Here is a 17,379-nt window from a genome sequence, read left to right on the forward strand (position 1 = left end):
CAGCCTCAGGGGGTTGTTTGTCCCCAAGCCTTCATGCACGAAGTGGCAGCCTCGCCCAGGGCCTGGTGCAGAGAGCAGCCCCCACCCCGTGGCCCCAAGGCCCCGTCTCCACCACGCACCGATTTGACCTCGGCCTCCTTGGTCAGTGCCTGGAAGGCCTCCTGGTGGATCAGCTTGCTGGGCAGCTCGGGGCCGGAAGGCCACTTGGACCAGGCACCTCTGTGAGGAGAGAGGCCCACAGGGCAGAGGGCGTCCTCCCGCCTCAGTGCCCCGGGACCTCTACCCTGGGTTAACCTCGAGGTCACGCTCTCTGACACTCCAGGTGTGATGTCTCTGCCTCTTCTTTGGGGTTCCAGCTCAGCACGAGCCCTCCGGGAAGGCCCTTCCGGACCACGGCCCCGGGGTTGGGGGCAGCTGCCGGGCGTGCAGGGTGCCCAGCCCTGGGGTGGGGAGCCTGGTGCACCAGGACGTGGCCACTGCCCCCGGGGCTCCAATGAGAAGGGAGTCTGCCTTTTCAGTCACTGAGATTCGGTGGTGAGTCCTGTGCCCTCAGCTGTCCCTGCGACGGGCACAGCAGTCTTTCCAAAGCGCTGTCCACCCCGCGGGGCGGTCCCGGGCCCCACAGAGGACGGGCGCAGCGAGCACGCGGCACAGGCCGGGGCTGGGTGACGGCTGCACTGACCCCCTTGGGGACGGGAACCATCACCGAAACTGGATTTGCTCGGTTTGCTAAAACGCGTTGTAGGTAGTCTTACTTATTGAAAGTCCTCCGAGCGGGCCTCACAGCAGCCTGACCCTGAGGAAGTAAGCTCCCAGAGGCTCTGACCGTCGGGGACGGGCTGAGCGTCTCTCCTCCAGGCCTGGCTCTTTCTGCTTCATCAGGAAAGGCAGAGGCGAGGAAACCATTCCCCGATCAAGCAGTGGACAGACACCCTGCACTCCCGGTGACCAGGCGCTGCGGCCTCTGTGCTGCCGGCTGCGAGATCGAGGGCCGAGCACTCCTTCGGTCTAAACTGCCCCAGCCCCCAGCCAGGTACCTGTGGGGTCAGCTGCCCACGGGTGCCCTGCCTCGGGGCCAGGCTGGGCTGGGCAGAGGGCCCCGTGGCCCTGCTTGGGTCTGATGAGCATCACGGTTGATTTCCACACCCGTCTGGGTGGGATCGCTGTGGTCCAGGGCGAGCAGAGCCCGGCGCCCCAGGCGGCCCCACCCCCAGCCCACCCACGGGGCCCACACCCACCTTTCCTGGGAGCACGGTCCCCACTGAGGGTGAGATGGTGATGGGCAAGTCCGGGGGCAGCAGGAACTCGAAAGACGTGGGCCCCACTGGGGAGGCGTCCCCCGAGCCGACGCGGGGCACAGCGTGGGTCAGCGAGTTTGTGCTCAGGTGGGAGTTGACGACGTACAGGGTAGCCACGGACGTGTCGTACAAGGAGGTGGCTGCAAACCTGATCTGGTAGTGGGACAGCTCCAGGGGCGGGTGGACACCCACGGCTCGGCACGTCAGCTTGAAGCACCTGGAAGTGACCGGCGAGGGCGGGCTCAGCCTGGGGCCCCGGCAAGGTGGCCTTGGTGCAGACAGGCACCCGACACACAGGGACACCCAGGATGATGACAGGAGTTGTCACAGGTTTTGCCTTCTACCCCATTAATTACTTTTTTAAAAAAATTGAAGTCTAGTCGATTTACAATGCTGTGTTAGTTTCAGAGGCACAGCATGCTGGTTCAGTTACGCACACGTGTGTGTCGTTTTTCAGATTCTTCTCTGTTAGAGGTTATGACAAGGTGTTGAACGTTGTTCCCTGGGCTGCACAGCAGGGCCTTGTTGTTTATCTGTTTTATATACAGTAGTTAGGACCTGCAAATCCTGAACTCCTAATTTATCCCTCCCCCACCTTCCCCTCTCTGGTAACCGTAAGTTTGTTTCCTGTGTCTGTGAGTCTACTTCTGTTTTGCAAATAAGTTCATTTGTGTCCTTTTTTAGATTCCACATAGAAGTGATATCATACGGTATTTTTCTCTCTCTTTCTGGCTTACTTCACTTAGTATGACATTCTCCAGGGCCATCCATGTTGCTGTAAATGGCATTATTCCATTCTTTTTAATGGCTGAATAACATTACATTGTATACACACCACATCTTTTTCCAGTCATCTGTCCGTAGACATTCAGGGTGTTTCCACGTCTTGGCTGTTGTAAGCAGGGCTGCTGTGAGCATTGGGCTCCACGTGTCTTTTTCAATTAGAGTTTTTGTCTTTTCCGGATTCATGCCCAGGAGTGGGACTGCTGGATCATAGGGTAACTCTGTTTTCAGTTTTTCAAGGAATCTCCATACTGTTCTCCACAGTGGCTGCACCAAACTACATTCCCACTAACAGTGTAGGAGGGTTCTCTTTTCTCCACACCCTCTCCAGCACCTCCCATTAATGAATTTTAATAAACTTGGAAAATATCCCATACCCCTGTGCACATTTTAAGTAGACAGTGAAAATTTTAATCACAGGTTTAATAGTTGCAAAAGAAGTAATTTCTGGCTTACTTTGTTAAATATTTATTGGCATTTAAAAAATAAAACTGAGAAATTACTCTTTAAATACAAACATGGGCGTCCACACACCATGGTGGACCGATTTCTGCCGTCATTCATTAAAAAAAGGACAGGTGTTTGGTGTTTCCACCTTTGGAAACCTCACGTTCCATGTTTCTTTGAACTCCTATTTCCACTGCACTCTTGCCACCGAATTTTATCCTAATTACATTTTAATGCTCTGCAAGGTGGTGTCGTTACCCTGCCATACTTGTCTGTAACAAAATATATTCAGTGTGTACTCGTGTCCTGTGACCACAGGATCCAAACAGTTAAAAAAGACTCCTCTGGGTGGAGACATCATCGAGGGTACTACTGGAGCTCAATTAACTGAAAGGGCGTAAATGTGTGAAAGCGACAATCATTACACACGAGAAGTAAGGCTTGACTGGGGTCCTTCTGGGGGGAGGCCGGTGGAGCGTTTGCCCCCAGCTGGTTCAGGGACTGCGTGGCCTTGTTGTGCCGATCCGGGAGCGGGGGCCGGGGGGCCGCTCCCATCTCTCAGCCTCCAGCCCTCCCTTCACATGCTGGGCGGCAGGTCTCCCATTGCTACTCTGAGGGTCCGGCCTCTGCGGTCTCACCTGGAGGCAGGGTCCACTCAACCTCGAGCCGGGCCTCCCTGTGGGCTGAGCCTCCCTTGGCCTCATTCTGGCCACACAGGCAGCTGGTGTGGTCACTGGGGACCCTCGGCTGGCTCTGGTCCCGGTCCCCCAGAGCATCACTGTCTCCTGCTCAGACGCTCGTGCCCAGGGCAGCGTGGTTTCCCTTCCTCTTCTGTTTCCTGGAAGATTCCTCTAAGATCAGCATTACTGTTTCTTTAAACGTTTGGAAGAAGTCAGCAGCCAAGCCATCTGTGGTTTTCACCGTGGGAAGCTTTTAAACTTTTTTTTCATTTAAAATGTATTTATTGCCCAGTTTTGTTGCCTTCTCTGTCACATGTATTTTAACTTTCTGCCTAGACATTGCTCTCTTTCCTTCTAGTTTCATCGGGGGGTAGCTGACACGCAGCGCTGTGTAAGCATCAGGTGTGCAGCGTCGTGATGCGACTCGAGCAGGTTATGAAACGATCATCACTGCAAGTTTAGTGATGTCCACCTCATACAAACACAGAATTAAAGGAATAGAAAAATTGTGTTCTTTGTGATGGGAACCCTCAGGATTTGTATCTTAATAACTTTCATGTATCACATACAAACAAGCAGGGTTAATTATATTCACCGTGTTGAACATTACATCCCGAGTACTCATTCCTCTTGTAACTGGAAGTTTCCACCTGGAGCTTTTAAACTTCAGATTTAGTTTCCTTAATAGTTGCTCCAGTTTTCAGATTTTTAATTCTTATCTGTGTCAGTTTTGGTATGCTGTGTTTTTTGAGGAACAAGTCCATTCCACCTGTCCTGGAGGCAGGTTGTCACAACATCCTCTTCCGATCTTTCTGGCGTTCGCAGGAGGATCTGCAGTGATGTCCCCCCTCACTCCTGAGACTGGCAGTCTGTGTTTTCTCTTTTTTGTACCTTGATCAGTCTTATTGGGAGTAATGAATTTGCCAACTTTTACAAAAAAGATTTCACTTTTTCCTCTGTTGAATATTTGATTTCTGTTTCATTGATTTCCATTGTTATCTTTACTATATTCTTTCCTTCTGCTTTTTTTGAGTTTAATTTACTGTGCTCTTCTCTCAGTTTTTAAAACAGAAGCTCAGATGACTGACTTTCCACACTCTCTCCTCTTGTTTTATGCATTTGAAGACAGAAATGTCCCACTACGCTCTGTGCCTGAGGGCTCACAAGCCCTCAGACTCAACATGCCCAAAATCAAATCCTTGGACATGTCCACACGGGTCAAGTACAAAAACACACCAAGTTGAGAGAAAAGCAGAAGCAAGATGTGGATCAATTTGTGCAGCCTGATGCCACCCAGGTGGGGTGCCCCAGCCCACCAGCGACTCCTGGTTTTAGCGCTGAGGTCCCACATCCTGGAAACCCCTTGGTCCTGGGCATCCTGACACGGTTGATCACCCTGTATTTGTGTAAGTTTGGGACTATAGGAATAACACACACAGATACGTGGTTACAGTAAGACACCCAGGCCCTGGGAGGACCGGGGCCATCGCGGGGGTGGGGGAGGCCGGTATGGCGCCTGCCGCAGCAGCGGGTCTGTTTCTGCAGCAAAGAGAAGCCTGAGGCACACGTGATGGAGGCTTAAGAGCCACTGTGCTGGGCGGAGGGTACAGGATGCTGGAGGCTCGGGTTCCGGGGTTGCTGGGGACTGAAGGGAGGGCCAGAGGAGGCAGATAAAATTACCGGATTTTAAATAAGAAGAAACAGATCTCTTATATACCTGGGCAAAAATAAGATCAGGTTGCCATCAGACTGGGACAGACGCATTTTATTCCAGGAGACAGTGGATATGCTAATGTTAGTATGTAAGGTACTCAAGGAAAGAAAGGTTTTATTTTCAGCCGAGCAGACTTTCAAGTCTAAGTGCCGCAGACAGACTGTCCGCAGCGTGAGACAGGGTCCGCTCCCTGCCTGCCCTGGAGGGGAGCCCTCCGGATGGTGGTGCCGGAAACATGGGGACCCTGAGCTTCATGCCGCACCTCGCACCTCGTACAAAAACAACCAAAGGAAACCGGGAACCCACAGGTAAAACGCAGACTTACAAAACTTTTAGACGAAAATCTCTGTGGCTTTGGGTTAGGGAGAAAAATTCCTAGTGTGATACCAAGCTCATGACCCATAAAGAAAAAGCTGAAAAACGGGACTGAGTCAAAGTGAAAACCTGTTGCTTTTCAGAAGACACTGTTAACAGAATGAAAAGACAAGTCACAGACCAGCGAAAACGTCTGCAAATCTGACAAAAGACTTGCATCGGAGTGGATAAAAAGCTCTCAGAACTCAGAGAATACCCCAGTGTAAGCAACGGCAAAGATGACTGGGACCAAGGAGTTGCGGTACGCACACACAGCGGAGCTCTACTCAGAGGGAAGAATGAAAGAGTGCCGTCTGCAGCAACACGGATGGCCCTGGCGATCGGCGCTCTGAGCGAAGTCAGCCAGAAAGAGAAAGAAGGGTACCGTATGAGGTCACTCGTGTGTGGAATCTAAGAACAGACAAAAATGAACTTATTTACAAAACAGAAGCAGACTCACAGACAGAGAAAACAAACTCATGGTTACTGGCGGGGGGAAAGGCGGAGGGAAGGGATAAACTCGGAGTTCGAGATCTGCAGATACTGACTACTATATATAAAACAGATCAACAACAGGACCTACTGTGTAGCACAGGGAACTATATTCAGTATGTTGTAGTAACTTATAATGAAAAAGAATACGAAAAGGAAGACACGTGTGTGTGTGTGTGTGTGTGTGTGTGACTGAAACACTATGCCGAACACCAGAAATTGACACAACGTTGTAAACTGACTATACTTCAATAAAAAAATTTTTTTTCATGGTCAAGCAGGGACAAAAAAAGGGGCAAAATCTCTGAACACGCATTTCACCAAAAAGATATCTGGATGGCACACCAGCACATGACAAGGAGCTCGACACCATTAGCCAATTAAGTCACAATGAGATGCTGTCATTCACCTTTCAGAATGCCTCTCTATCCCCTCAGAACCCTGACAGCACTAAACGCTGGGGAGCAGGTGCAGCGGCTGCAACACCCATGTGTTACGGTCAAGAATGTGAAATTGAAAACAAATTTACTGCGTCACCCAGCAGTCCCATTCCTAGGTAATGGGAGACCTAAACCCAGGCTCACACAAGCCCTGCACGCAAGTGGTGAGAGCAGCTTCGCTCACGATCTGCCAAGATCTGGCGCCGACCTGAGTGTCCTCCCGCAGGGGGGCCGCAGGGGCACATCTGCGCCAGATGGGGGCTGGGTGCTCGGAGGGGCACCAGGGAGGGGGCGGGCTCCACGGCTGGAGGCCCACAGACCAGGCAGGAGGGGCCTGGCAACCAGGCAGGGGTGTGGAGGTGACTCAGGGCTGTCTTCCAGATGAAGCCAACAGGAGTGACTGCCCACTCAGCTGCAGGGAGAGGGGTAAGGAGTCAGGCTGGGGCCAAGGTTCTGGCCGGAGGCCACATGATGGAGCAGCGCCCTCTGGGGCCCTCCTGGGACAGGACCCCCTCCCCAGTGTCCTCCACCTGCCTTTTTTCTGTAGAAAAGCTTTAGCCAAAGGGTAAATTTAATCAGAGAAATGAAAAAATGCAGAAGCCAAGAAAAGCCATCAAACAGGCCAAACTGACAACCATTTAGCCATTAAACAAAGTCCCGGACCCCGAGTTCCTCCTCCACGGCTGCAGATAATACTCTGAGCCTCGTCCTTTGAGCTGTTTTGCAGACACTGAAACCCCTACCAGGAGGAAGACGTTAACTACATGAGGACCCGACTGGAACCGTGACAGAAGCTGTCACAATTTGAGAACTGCCCTCAAGGAAATGGGAACAAACGACCCTGGAGCTGAGACTAGCTGCACGTGAAACCGCCAAGTGACGCTGATCAGACCCCCCATGACCAATTTCAAGATGACGACTGGAGCTGACTGTGCTGTTACACACGCAGCCCCCTCCCTGCCTGTGCCCCCCAAAACGCCCCGTAAAAGCTCTTGCCCCATGATCGGCAGTGGGGAGCTGCCTTCTGGACACCAGTCCACCTTCTCCACAGGTTGCTGGCCTCTGGAATAAAGCAGCCTTTCTTTTCCTACCAACATTATCTCTCAAGCATTGGCTTTTCGAGTGGCAAGCAGCCAGACCCGAGTTCGGTAAGTCACGGGGTCAGATTCGGAGTGGGTCCAGCTCCGGGCACAACAGACTGGAGACGCTCCTGGGTCCAGTGGAGCGGGAGGGCAGTCGCCCTCTGGGCACTGGGCCGGGCTGTGCAGCCACCGGCTGCAGAGTGTGTCACCGGGTGTCCTCAGCTGCGTTCCCCTGCTTTATTTCTTGAGGTGGTTTGAGCTGCTTCGAGCCTCTCCAAGATGGCTCCTGGCTTAGTTTTTGCCTATTTCACTTCACATGGAAGTAGTTCTTTAAAAAAACTAAACACACACCCAAGTCTACAGCAGGCCCGAGCCCTCCTGGGACAACAAGGCCACTTCAGTGACTAAACAGACATGCACCTTCTTCCCGTGGGGCATGTGCTCCCGAGGCCCCGGGAGTTCACAGCCCACCGGCGGGTCGCGGGAGCCGGGCGAGGGGTGGGGCAGCAGGGCAGAGTCTGGGGCCTGGATTCGCCGCACGGGCACTAACTCTGCACTTTGCTCCCTAAAATCCCCACCCATGAACTCAGTGTTGCTTCCTCACAGGCGCGCCAGACCCCGGGTGGAGGAGGACATGGCCTGTGTGATGAGGGGCGGCACTCCAGGCCCCCTGCCAGCCCGGCTCCACCCAGGGCTGCCCGGGCCCCAGCCAGGACCAGACAGCGACTGGGGCTGGGCTGTGGGTGGAGACTGCACAGGAGAGGAAGGAGGGGGGGCAGATGCCAGGTGGGCTCCAGAACATGATAACCTCAGGCAGCAACAGGGGCCGACCATGTCCCCGACCTCCACCTCCCCATCCTGCCCATTTCTCCCCTCCACCTGGCTCCTCGTCCCAGTTCTCAGGCTGGACACGGAGACCCCGGGAGGTTCCCAGACTGGTCCAGTCACAGGCTGTATTGGGGCAGGTGGGGCTCCTGGTCCTCCGAGCGCGGAGGGACGCTCTGCACACTTATACAGCCCCCAAGCATGCTGCACACATGCCGCACACACTCACCCCACAGCACTGCACCTGCGTGCGCACGTACACACACACACACGGTGCGAGGCGCCTGGACCTCGGGCCTGTCCTGGGCCTGAGGTTCCCAAGCCAGTGGCGCTGCCCCGCCCGTGGGCTCACCGGTTAATCTCTGACTTGCAGACGAGCTCAAAGTTGTACTCCTTGGCCTTGGTGGGCTGAAAGATCACGTCGAGTTGCAGAGCTTCCAGTGGCAAGATCGTCCCAAACCCGTCATTGGGCTGGATGTCCACAAACTGGCAAATGGAACACCATTAATGCCAAAGCACAAACCCGGGGCCTGCTGGGGCACCGCGGGAGATGGCAAGGACGACTGTGTGGCTGGGTGTGGCCGAGTGGGATGTGTGTGACTGCATGTCTGCCAGTGTGTTGCGGGAGTGTGTGAGCCCGTGTCGCTGTGAGTGTGACCACGTGTGCAGGTGGGTGTGCACGGGCGTGTCTGTGTGTCTCTGTGTGTATGTTTCTCTGTGTATGTGTGTCTGAGTGTATGTGAGTGTGTGTCTATGTGTGTGTGTCTGTGTGTACGTGAGTGGAGGTGAGGGGCAGCCAGGCCTAGGCCTCATCCTGGCTGCCCTGCAGGGCCAAGCAGGCAAGAGTTCTGGAAGGAAGGGAGGGGAGAGGCGTCTGGAGTCCTGGGGGTGCAGTGGGGAGGAGGAGGGGAACAATCAGAGGGAGACCGCAGGCCAAGGTGCCTGAAGAGGAGTCTGAGGCAGGGGGTGAGGCCACGTGGTGCTGGGCGCCTGGACCCTGGCCAGTTGCCTGCATCCCCAGAACCTCCTGACTCTGACCACACAAGCACCTTGGGGAGCCCGATGAAGCCAAACTCCTGGGGCAGGAGGGAGTGGTTGCAGAGGCTGACTTGGGTCCTGACTGCCTCGTAGATGCTGCAGTAGCCAAAGTCCACCCCCGAGGGACTGAGCTCCAGGTCTGAGGTGGTGACGATGGCGTGGAGGGTAAACTCCACTGGTTTGATCTGAAGGGCAGAGGGCACGCACGTTCTGGCCACTTGCAGTTAGTTTACCCAAATGTTTCCCAAAAGAAGGCAGGCACCCCCCTGCGGTGACCTGGTGGCTGGTGGGGAAACCCTCTTGGACACGAGTCCCACGTCCCTGTAGTTCCCAGGCGGGCGGGGGACCTGTGTGCACACAGGTGGGCACCCTGGCCTGCGAGCGCGAGGACAGAGGGTGCACGCGTCTGTGCGCATGTGTGTCTGAGTGCTGTGTGTGCACACGTGGGCACGGGTGGGTGCAGGTGCTCTGGGGACAGCCCTGCCAGCCCGAGCAGTACACAGGTGCCTCTCTGGTCCACAGACACCCTCGTCTCCCCCGTGCATAGTGGGGATGGGCTCTGGGGACCGGGGCCCTGCCTTCCTGGGGCCTGAGCAGCCCCTGGTCCCCAGAGTGCCCAGCATTCCCGGACGTGCCCCACACAGACCTGGTCGGCCACCCGTATAGTCATCGGGGCCTCCAGAACCCTGGTTTCCTTGTCAAAATACTTCCCTGCGTCCTCTGGGAGGGACTGTCTGAAAGAGACCGGAAGCACCTGAACCTTCTTTCCTTCTGTGTTTGCAAAACGACAGAAAGCTGAACTACGAGTGCGCTTTCAAATCACGCAAGAGCTACAAGTCACACGAACTGCAAGGAACACAGGGCTATGCTGCCGCCGGCTGGCCAGTGCCCGGTTCCCGCGGGGGCGGGGGACAGAAACCGCCAGGGCCCGCCGCCACCGGCTGGCGCACCTAGGCAGGAACTTGAGCTGCACGGAGTAGGACGACAGGGCCTGGATGTAGCCGGTCTCGGGCAGCAGCTCCACGTGGCCCCTCAGCTCCTTGCACACCTCGAACTTCAGGCGCAGGGCAGCTTTCGACCTGCAGAACCCAAGGGACCGCAACACCAGGCATTTAGTCCCCGTGGGGGTGCCTGCCCCCGCCACCCGGGGCTCTGCGCACACCCACTCAGAGGGCCATCCGAGCCCGCACGCTGAGGGCAGGTTTCCTGGCGTGAAGCCTGGAGAGGGGCTCTGACGTGTAGGAGAGCCATGAGTGACAGTGCCCAGGTCGGCTCCCAGGAGGCTGAGGGTTTTCTGGCCTCGGGGAAGACCCTGGCCAGGCAAGTGCAGGGTGCGGGGCCTGGAGGGTGGGCCCTGGCTCCCCCAGAGCCCTGCCCTCTCCCGCTGGGCCTCACCCACTGGCAGGAGCCCTGTAGGATGCCAGGGAGGACCCGGAAGGCCCGGCCTTGGTCAGTGGCCGCAGCTTCTCAATTTTCGTCTCTGCTCTCAACTCAGGACCAGCCAGAGAAAGCCAGGTGTGCCCGTAACCAATTGTGCGGGGGCCCCCGTCCTAACAAGCCCCCAGGCCACAGCCCCCACCAGGGTGTTCCCCCTCCCCGCCTGCCCTGGAGTCTCCAGGAAGAAAGGCGAGGGTCTGCGAGGGAGCCGCCCGGGAGTGTTGGGCCGAGTCCTGGCTGTCTCGGGCTGGAGGGGCCCCACCCTGAGGGCAGAACCCTCTGCAAGGAGGACCCGCAGAGTAAGGACACCTGGGCCATCACCGCTCCCAGGCAGCTGGGGCCGAGGAGCAAAAGGGGCACAAAGGAGGGTCTCTCTCCTCTCTCAACTCTGACCTCTGGCCCGCAGTGTCCCCCTGCACTCCCCCCAGTGACTTCTGATTCCCCAGTGTCCCAACTCTGCCCTTGTTTCCGGTGCCCGCCGGGGCCCCTCCTGGGGCGCCTACGACCAGGTCTTTGTGATTTAACCCCTTTGCTATACCTGTGTCCACAAAACCAGCAAATTAAATAAGTGAGTAATGCTGAATTCTAAAATCACTCAGTATATTTAGACGTCAAGCCTGTGCCCTGGGGAGGGTGGAGAGAGGACACCCTCGACTCCCCATCCCCCCGCCCAGAAGTGGACACACATTGCATCCCGAGGTAAACTGACCAGAGCCCCCTCAACCCTGTTTCCCACACAAACGCCCCGAGCCCCGAGCCTCGAGCCTGCCCCGCGCTCCCGGCTCCCCAGCGAGAACGGCGTCCCCGAGTCTGCAGTGGGATGCCACCCGCCGAGTGGGCCCTAGCAGCCAGGTGGGGGCCGGAAGCGGGGCCTGGGGGGCCGCAGCCTGCGGGGCCCACAGGTGTGTCTGGTTCAGGAACATCTGTTGAAGCTCTAACCGTCGGATTTGCCTACGTTTCTCCATCTAATTGTACTTCAGCGAAAAAAAGAGTGAAAAAGAAATGACTACTGTGTCTGGACGCCCTTGCGAAACAGCGACTAGACACGCTTCTCTCCTTGGGCCTCGGTCCACGCGTCCTTCAGAGTGCTGCGTCCCCGGCCCGGCTCGGGCGTGGCGGCGCGGGGCTCCGGGCGCGGCAGGGACAGCGTGTTGCAGACACCCAGGCCACAGCGCTGCCTTACTCTGCCCCGGGTCTCGGGGGATGGAGCCCGGCTGTGGGCAGGGCTGGTTCCTGCGGGAGGCTCCACGCAGAATCTGCCTCCCGGTCTCTCGGGCTTCTCCAGGCTCCTGGACCCTCTTTCACCTTCCAAGCCAGAGGCCCAGCGTCTGCCAATCTCTGTCTGACTCCAGCCCTCCCGCCTCCCTCCTGTAATGGCCCCATGATTCCAGTGGGGCGCAGGGTACCTGGGGCGACCCCCATCTCGAGGTCTCGAACCCTGTCACAGCTGTGGGGCCCCGCTCACCGCGTGTGGACGAGGACCGAGTCCTGGTAGAGCCGGTCATACATGCAAATCTTCAGGTCCACGCTGGCCTTTGGCACCCAGACCGGCACATCGACAGCAACGCCGACGACATTGAAATATAACTGAATTTGAACATGTAAATCCAACAACACGTGGCCATCAGTGAGTGTTAACACAGAACCCAGCAGTGGAGTTTTCATCAATCTTACAAGTCCTGGAAGGTTAACAATTAGACTAGCTACAGTTTAAAGATCTGTGGCACTTTTCATATCACAAAATTTAAACAACCCTTTTTATGATCAAAATGTTTAAACCTAAAAAGGTAGAATGGATGGTCATGTACCAACATGCAGCTGCATAAGCAGCACACTTCCAGCCGTTCAGAAAAACCCTTTTACTACAGTCACGCCTCACACAGAAAGTGCGCACGCGACGAAACGCTCCCGGCTGATACAAACGGCAGCTCAGGGCTCTGACGGCCGGGGCCCTGGCGCGGGCTTCCCGCAGCCAAACCCCGAGTCCTGGGCGTCCTGCAGGGAGAGCTCGTGCACAGCAGCCCCTCTCGGGCTGGGACAGTGGCCACGAGCCCACACAACTGGGTGGGGGCCTCCCGTCCCCCAAGCTGCAGACTGACACTTAGGACACACGACACACCAGCCACCGGAGCCGTGGCCACACACAGCCCATTTCCGGGGCCAGAGACAGGGCTGCACAGGATAACAGGAAAGCACGCTGGAGAAGCGGGGCTGCTGGGAGTCAGGAGAGGGTGTGGAGAGACGCACAGCCACCTCACCCAGAGGCAGGATGTTCTGGGGATGGCCGACACCGGCTGGGGCTGCTGCTGGGTGAGGCCTCGAGGCCCGGAGCCCCATCCCGGCTGCATGGTCTGGTGGGTCTAGAAAGGGGGTGGCCCTGCCAGCACCCAAATCAGCAGCCAGGCGAGCAGGTGGACGAGGTGACACGTGGTGCTGTGTCCCAGGCTCGGAGGACAGATGGGGGCAGTTCCCGAGGGTCCAGGATGCAGGTGGGGTGACTGGCAAAGGAAGCCCCACCCACAGAGGAGTCCAGCCAGATTGCCCATTCTGGTCATTGTGCCCTCCTGTCACCACTGCGGGGCACTGTGGGCAGTGTGGGGTCCTGTGGGGCTCTGTAGGGTCCTGTGGGGTGTTGTGGGGTCCTGTGGGGTGCTGCGGGGTGCTGTGGGACACCATGGGTACTGTGGGCACTTTGGAACAGAGTGAATATTACGGTATATTGTGGGGCATTGCAGGATATTACCTAGCCCTTGGGGTTTCTGCTGTAAATAAATGAATGTTCCTGTCTCAAATCCCTGGTCCTGACAGACTCATTCCTCTGTGGGCAACACTAGAGCAGAGGCTGCCAATGGGGAGAGGAGGAGAGTGTGGTGAACACAAACACACCAAATGGTCACAGCTGGACAGAGCCTTCTGGCCGCCTGGACCATGGGTGTCAGGCAGGAGCTCCAGAAGTGGGGGCGGTGGGGGGGAGTCCTGATGACAGTTGAGCCATACTTAGATATTGCGGGCCAAGAAAGAGGGAAATAAGGGTGTTTTATGTTGGTCACAAGGGAGAGCGGGGGTGTCCTGCTGCGGCACGTCCATCTTGGAGGACTTTCCTCTTCCACAGGAGATACAAAGTCCCACGTGAGGGCTGGGAAAGTGGATTTTCCAAGTAACAGAGGAAAAAAGGAATAAACAGCAATGCCACCAGGCCAAAGAAACAAGAAAATTGAAAAAGAGGGAACAATATCCTAACGCAAACAGGAGGTACGAGCTGCCGTGAGCAGTGAGACAAAGCGCGTCCCCGCCGCGCCGGCGCTCCCGCTGAAGGCAGACCGCGTTCGTCTGGGCTGACAGACGAGTCCCGGCTGGCTGCTCAAAACACACACAGAGTCACAGAGGAGGAGGACTGTGAGGGGACGGAGCGACGTGAGCAGGGGTGACGCAGAGGGGAGCAGGCGGGGCTGTGCCGTTGCCGTCGGGTCAGCTGGGTCTGGGATGCTGTGAGCAGCAGCACAGAGGAGGGACGTTTGGTTCTGGGGACGGCACAGCTCACGATGAGAAAACAGCTACAAACCCTCACGCACCAAACAACAGAGCAGCTGTGCGGAGCCCATCCATGAGCTGTGTACGGAGAACCTGTCACAGAGGGGCCACAGGGAAGGTGGACACGCAGAAGGGACGCAGAGCCAGTCAACCGCGAGAAAGAAGAACAGGGCCGGGGGCGTCAGGCTCCCTGGCCTCAGGCTGTACTGGGAAGCTGCAGTCATCAGAACCGTGCGGCACCAGCACAAAGCAGACTCACAGATCCATGGAACAGGGCAGAAAGCCTAGAAATAAACCTGCGCACTGAATCTACAGCAAAGGAGGCACGAACACACACTGGAGAGAAGACAGTCTCTTCAGCAAGTGGTGCTGGGAAACCTGGACAGCCACCTGTAAGGGGACGAAACCAGAATGCTCTCGGACAGCACGTACAGAGATAAACTCAAAATGGATCAAAGACCTGAGTGTAAGGCTGGACACTACGAAACCCTTCGAGGAAAACAGGCACAGCATTCTGACATAAATTTCAGCGATCCGTTTTTGATCTGTATCCCGAGGCAAAGGAAACAAAAGCAAACGTAAACAAATGAGATCCAATTAAACTGGAAAGCTTCTGAGCCGTAAAGGAAACCACTGACAAAACCGAAAAGACAACCTACTGAGTGGGAGAAAATATTTGCAAATGACACGACCAATAAGGGGTTAATATCCAAAATACATAAACGACTCATACAACTCAGTATTAAAAAAACAACCTAACTAAAAAATGGGCAGAAGACCCGAACAAACATTTTTCAAAGAGGACATCTGACGGCCGACGGGCACGTGAACAGATGCTCAGTGTCCCCAGTCTTCAGGAAACACAGATCAAAACCACACAAGAGACCACCTCACACCTGTCAGAATGGCTGTCATCAAAAGACCACAAATGACAAGTGCTGGTGAGAATGTGGAGCAAAGGGAGCCCTCCTGCACTGTTGATGGGAATGTAAACTGGCGTAACTACTATGGAAAACAGTACCGAGGTTTCTCAAAAACTGAAGCTAGAACTACCGTGTGACCCGGCAGTTCCGCTCCTGGGTGTATATCCAAAGGAAACAAAACCGCTAATTTGAAAAGACACCTGCACCCCAATGTTCACCGCAGCACTGTTTATAGCAGCCAAGATATGGAAGTGACCTAAATGTCCATCGACAGATGACTGGATAAAGAAGCTGTGGTACATATATACAATGGAATACTACTCAGCCATAAAAAAGAATGAAATTCTGCCATTTGCAACAACATGGATGGACCTGGAGGGCATTATGCTAAGCAAAATAAGTTAGGCAGAGAAAGACAGCTACTGTATGTTATCACTTATACGTGAAATCTAGAAAACAAAATAAGTGAATGAATCTAACAACACTGAAACAGACTAGCAGTTACCCGTGAGGAGAAGGGTGGAGGGAGGGACACAACACTATGTAAAAAGCAGATAAGCTACAAGGGTGTACTGCACAACACAGGGAAATACAGCGAATATTTCATAATAACTTTAAATGGAATACAATCCATAAAGGTTTCAAATCACTGTCTTGTACTCCTGGAACTAAAAAACAAACAAACCGAAAGCCCCTCAGCATCCCAGTAAGAAAGAAAACACAATGGAAACTTTGGCAAATGAGAAAACCAGGGAGGAGCGCACGATGGGGACAGCCCGGCTGAGACACGTGCTCGCCCTTAGATACACTTCCTTCGTCTGCACACATCACACTGAGAAGAGCAATCTTGCCTTTGGTCACAAAGAAAACTCTAACAAGTTTAAAAAAGTTTGAAGATCATATTCTAGGCACATCATTTAATTTAATAAACTTACAAATAAATGCTAAAAAGTAATAATGAAAAATTTTAACTACTAGGAAATTAAAAAAGACACTTCTGATTAAGTGCAAGGTGTGTGTGCAGGTGTGTTCACAGGTGTGCACCTGCTGGCTATGGTGCCAACGATGCGTGCCACCACCAGCCTGGTGAGCGTGGGAGGTGCAGGCAGCAGCCGCACATGGTCCCGGTGGGAGGGGAGGCAGAGGGCTGGGACGTGGCGCCCAGGGGGCTGCAGGATACTCACTGTTGGGCACTGCTGGTTCCTAAATGTGACCTTGAACCTGGTGTGGACCATTCCTGGGACCATCGGGGTGAAGGTGATGGGCACCTTGATGGAGCTGAAGGGGCCGATCTCCCCCTCTGTTATCTGTGCAGGGAGAGAGGCACAGGGCCAGGCGGCCGTCTCGTTTCTGATGAGGTGTCTCCCACTGGCCTCACCACGGCTGGGTCACTGAGAGGGCCAGTGGTGGCAGGACCTGTGTCCCAGCCAAGGGGCAGGGGCGAAGGGCAGCCTGGACCACCGTGTGCACACTTGCTCTCCTTGGAGACCCTGGCCCTCGCACACGTGCACACACGCACACCCCACACTCCGGCTAGGGAGGCCCTGCGTTGCTCTCCTCCGAGCTGGACCCAGGGCATCAGGATGCTGCTGCTGCTGCTCTGGTCCCACTCGGCCCCAGCCCAGGACGGGGTGGCCAGACACTGCCTGAGACGACCAGCGGCCCAGAGGCGGTGAGCCCAGTGGCCAGGCCAGTGCAGTACGCCTCTGGTCACGTGGACGGGCCGCCCCGGGTGCTGGGAGGAGGTGGGCTGCAGGTGGGCAGGCCTTGCTCACCTCTCCCAGTGAGAACTCCGTGTGCTCCTCGTTGGGAGGCAGGGTCATGGCGGTGGTCATGGCCACGGCGGTGGTCATGGCCACCCCCACTGATTCTGGAAGAGAAGGGGGCCAGGTGTGAGGGCTGGCCAGGCAGGGTAGGGCAGCTCACCCCAGCTGTCCTCCCGGAGCTGTGGGGCCCCCGCAGCCCTCTTGTGCGGACAGCTCATTAGGACAATGACATCTGCCCTGCCCCCCCGGGTCAGTGAAGACCCTCAAGGGAGGGCACCCAGGCTCTGCATAGAGTAGCTGCCCAGAGGCCCAGGAGGGATGGAGCAGAGTAGGGGTCCGGCTCCAGGCTGGGGTGGTGGCTGAGGAAAGCATCCGAATTCCCTTGTGTCTGGACAGGGCTCCCAGGGCGGTGGCAGTGGTGGCGTTGACCCGTGTAAACAGCCTGGCTTGTGGGCACAGGTGGCTGTTACTGTGGCCCCAGCTCGCGTGCACGCACCCTCACCCCACTGCCATCCCTGGTGGGAACTTGAGAACTCGGTGACCCCCAGCTCAAGGCCAGGGGCAGTCCC

At 55.9% G+C, this 17,379-nt stretch overlaps 1 protein-coding gene across 1 annotated transcript in view; it reads right to left on the bottom strand.

The window, feature by feature from the left end:
• CFAP74 (cilia and flagella associated protein 74) overlaps window positions 1–17,379 on the bottom strand; it is a 64,763-nt gene that overhangs the window by 5,656 nt on the left and 41,728 nt on the right. The window contains exons 20-28 of the mRNA XM_032494963.1: window positions 16,820–16,914; window positions 16,229–16,351; window positions 12,056–12,177; window positions 10,104–10,232; window positions 9,800–9,887; window positions 9,165–9,338; window positions 8,468–8,601; window positions 1,239–1,515; window positions 120–219 (exon numbers count right to left, since the gene is read on the bottom strand). Coding sequence (XP_032350854.1) covers window positions 120–219; window positions 1,239–1,515; window positions 8,468–8,601; window positions 9,165–9,338; window positions 9,800–9,887; window positions 10,104–10,232; window positions 12,056–12,177; window positions 16,229–16,351; window positions 16,820–16,914 — 1,242 coding nt within the window. The remainder of the gene's footprint in view (window positions 1–119; window positions 220–1,238; window positions 1,516–8,467; window positions 8,602–9,164; window positions 9,339–9,799; window positions 9,888–10,103; window positions 10,233–12,055; window positions 12,178–16,228; window positions 16,352–16,819; window positions 16,915–17,379) is intronic.

Source organism: Camelus ferus, chromosome 13 (genome assembly GCF_009834535.1).
Source record: "Camelus ferus isolate YT-003-E chromosome 13, BCGSAC_Cfer_1.0, whole genome shotgun sequence".
Lineage (NCBI taxonomy): Eukaryota > Metazoa > Chordata > Mammalia > Artiodactyla > Camelidae > Camelus > Camelus ferus.